The sequence below is a fragment of the Gossypium hirsutum genome, chromosome D03 (genome assembly GCF_007990345.1).
Source record: "Gossypium hirsutum isolate 1008001.06 chromosome D03, Gossypium_hirsutum_v2.1, whole genome shotgun sequence".
NCBI lineage: Eukaryota > Viridiplantae > Streptophyta > Magnoliopsida > Malvales > Malvaceae > Gossypium > Gossypium hirsutum.
In genome coordinates, this window is record NC_053439.1 from 47,536,911 (window position 1) to 47,540,072 (window position 3,162).

A 3,162-nucleotide genomic window follows, 5' to 3' on the forward strand; every position below is an offset into this window, starting at 1 on the left:
GAATCCATGTGCGTTTGCTATCTTTTAATTTGACAAAAAGACAACAAAAGGCTAAATTTTCTCCAACAACAGTAACCTTATCAAGAAGGGAAAAGCAAGAAAATTTATGCATACAACTTTCAACTGTTTTGAATGGAGGAAAAAAAAAGAGTTTTAGCTGTAAACCATAATTGACATTATTAGCAAGTAAAAACATGTCTTAACAATGCCTAGAAAGGATAAGAATAGCTTTAAGCAATTTATTTATTTATTTATTTTTAAAAAAGGAAAGCATTGTTAGGCCCTTTCGGACAATATGAACTGGAAAACACATGAAGGAATGTTAGTTTAAAGTGAGGCTCAAGGGACAATGGAGGATGGGGGAAAAACCAGAAAAAATTGCCCCCACTTTTAACTAACAAACATCCTGTACATCATCGTGTAGGAATTTGTCAATTTGCCTTCATTAAACATCCATTTGCTTGCTCTGAATAACAAAATGTTGCAGCTTGGTGATGCATATCTACCATTCCTTTTTTGGTAAAATTTTATAGTAAGTCCATCTACTATAGGGTTTTTTTAGATTTGATCCTTTTTAATCCTTTTATCTTTTGAAATGTGTCGTTAGTTCTGTCAAACAATTTGACATAGCATTTTTTGTAAGCATAACATGTACATCTTAGACATATTTTTTCTTTGTGCATGAAAATTATCCAATTGTACAAAAATATCAATATGTATATATCACACGATAAGATGTCAAGTCAAATCATTTATCAAACTCAGTTGATCTCATTTAAAATACATATTTAGAAAAGTAAAAAAATTAATCATTTCAAAAAGTTTAAGGATTAAATAAAAAATACATACAATATCAGAGGCTTTTATAAAATTTGACCATGTTTTTTTTTCATTTTGAAGAAGTTATAAGTTCAAATTTTTTAAATTTAATTTTTATATTTTTATTTTTAAGAATTTTTATTTTTTAAATTTTAACAACTAGTAAGTTTGTTAAAATTATTTTGTTAAATTCAAATTTATTACAATTTTATTTTTTAAAATGAGATTTTTTTATTATTTTAAAATATTATACCAATAAATTTAACAATGTTAACAATTAGATTGAATTTCTGAAATCTGAAAAGTAGAGAAATTAAACTCTGAAAGTACAAGGATTAAATTCCAATTTTGTGAAAAATACAAGAACCCGTGGCATATTTTAACCTATGATACACAAGTATTTGGCCAAAAGGGGGAAAAACACTAATACACAAGTAAAGCATCTTGAGGAATTAATTAGTAGATTAAAAGAATAATAAACTTAACCAAAAAAACTCATCTAGCAGCAAGACAGGATTCAGGAACCAAATGCATACTTGTCTTTCTTGTCTAGTGGTCTGAATGATGAAGGAGAAGAAGGCAATGGCAGTATCTGAGAAGAAGTTGAAGGGTACTGTGGCAAATACTGGAGTGGTTCCCCTACAATGAATTTTAAGAAAGACCCTTCTATTATCTCATCTGCTAAAATTGCTGCTTTAACACCAGAATCTTGAAGACTACCTCCATTTCTATGCACCCTTTTCTCAGCTTCAAGCACCATCAATTTCCTCAAAAGTTTCTCTTCTGCATCCCTCAAGAACTTGAACTTTGGAGGGGGTGATGAAGAAGAAGAAGGTCTCAGCTTGTTTAACTCACCACCACCATCTGTCGATGATTCAAAGAGAGGGTTGAATCCTTGGTGGTGGTAAGAATCTAAGGGGTTCAATGGTGGAGGAGAAGCCAAAGGGGTGTCAATGGTTAACATAAGGTCACTCAAGCTCCTTGTTCTTGATCCTTTCCTGCTTTTTTCACCTTTAGACCTCCCATCTTCTGAGTCAAGGTCTTCCTTTGTTTCTTCATTGATAGTGAAGAGGAATCTTGGTGGACCAGCAAGGTTGTGGAGCCTCATTAGCTCTGATTCAACACCTTCTTCACCAAACCCCTTTAGCAGCAAATCCTTGGTTGAACCATGCTCCAAATCTGGCTCAACAACTCCATTGATGCCTAAATCTCCATGGGTGGATGGTGCATGCAAAGGAGAAGACTTTTTCCAGCAGAAAAGGTGAATGAGTTCCTTTGCATATTTGCTATAATCATCTTCAACCTGTGAGCTGCTAACAATTCTCTTCTTCTTCCACCAAAGCAAATAGTAAAGCTCAGCAACAAGTGCCAAAAAGAGACAACCAAAAACTAAGCTTAAACCTATCCCTAATCCACTAAAAGATGCCATCTTTTTGCTTGAAAATTCACATTTCCTGGAAAATTCCAACCTTGGGTTTTGCTTGAAATTCAGTACCAAAATTCTCAAAAAAAAAAACAGAGGTTAAAAAAGGGACCTTTAAATCATGGCAGAAGAACTAAGAACTTGACCAAAAGCTTTCACTTTTACTACAATTCACAAAGCTAAGGATTCCTAGTGGGAATGCATAAAGGGTTATAATTTGCCTGAAATACACGCCACAAGGAATCTGAGGAAAAGCTTTACTGCAGATAAAGACTTACCTTAAAGTCCAAACCTTATAAGCAAGAATGGAACACCACAAATAATAGCTTAAGAGTTACCGCCAATGAAAACAGAAACTCTTAGCTCCGAATAAAAAATGAAAAGAGATTTTTTGTGTGTGTGGAAATTGAAAATCGAATACATTTGGGGGAATAGGAAAATATGTGCTGTGGGGTGGAGTGGAAAATTGGCAATGCCTTTATTTTTATTTTTCTCAAATTTTTTACAAGAAAATAAATAATAATTTGATTAAAATATTTAACAATTGGTTCAAATATAAATGTTAAAAAAAAATCTTTTAACACAAAAAACGTATGTCAGTATTATGAGTTGGAAGCATTGATGAAGTTAAAAAATTATGTTAAAAAATAAATAAATTAAATTATTAATATTCAAAAGAATTTCCTTATAAATTTATAGGGACAAAGCCTTTTCGTTTTCAACTGCCACTAGTTAGAACTTGGGAGGGATTTTTTTTTTTTAAGAAAAATTCACCTATCTTTATTGTTAATATTTAGAGTAAAAGTACCTATGAGTTTGATTTAAAATATAATTTTATATTAATATCTATATATTAAATTTAATTAAATGTTTTAAATTATTAAATTTGACTTAACTAATAATAATTATGATATTATAAA

General features: G+C 31.1%; 1 protein-coding gene across 1 annotated transcript; it reads right to left on the bottom strand.

Moving 5' to 3' along the window:
- Window positions 1-1,132: 1,132 nt before the first annotated feature.
- On the bottom strand, window positions 1,133-2,723 carry LOC107950252 (uncharacterized). Its single transcript, XM_016885065.2, has one exon. The coding sequence runs from the start codon at window positions 2,246-2,248 to the stop codon at window positions 1,337-1,339; it is 912 nt and encodes a 303-aa protein (XP_016740554.2). The 5' UTR covers window positions 2,249-2,723; the 3' UTR covers window positions 1,133-1,336.
- Between the last annotated feature and the right edge of the window lie 439 nt (window positions 2,724-3,162).

Excerpts from the sequence above, each read along its gene's own strand:
- LOC107950252 (XM_016885065.2), bottom strand. The coding sequence starts at position 2,248 with ATGGCATCTTTTAGTGGATTAGGGATAGGTTTAAGCTTAGTTTTTGGT.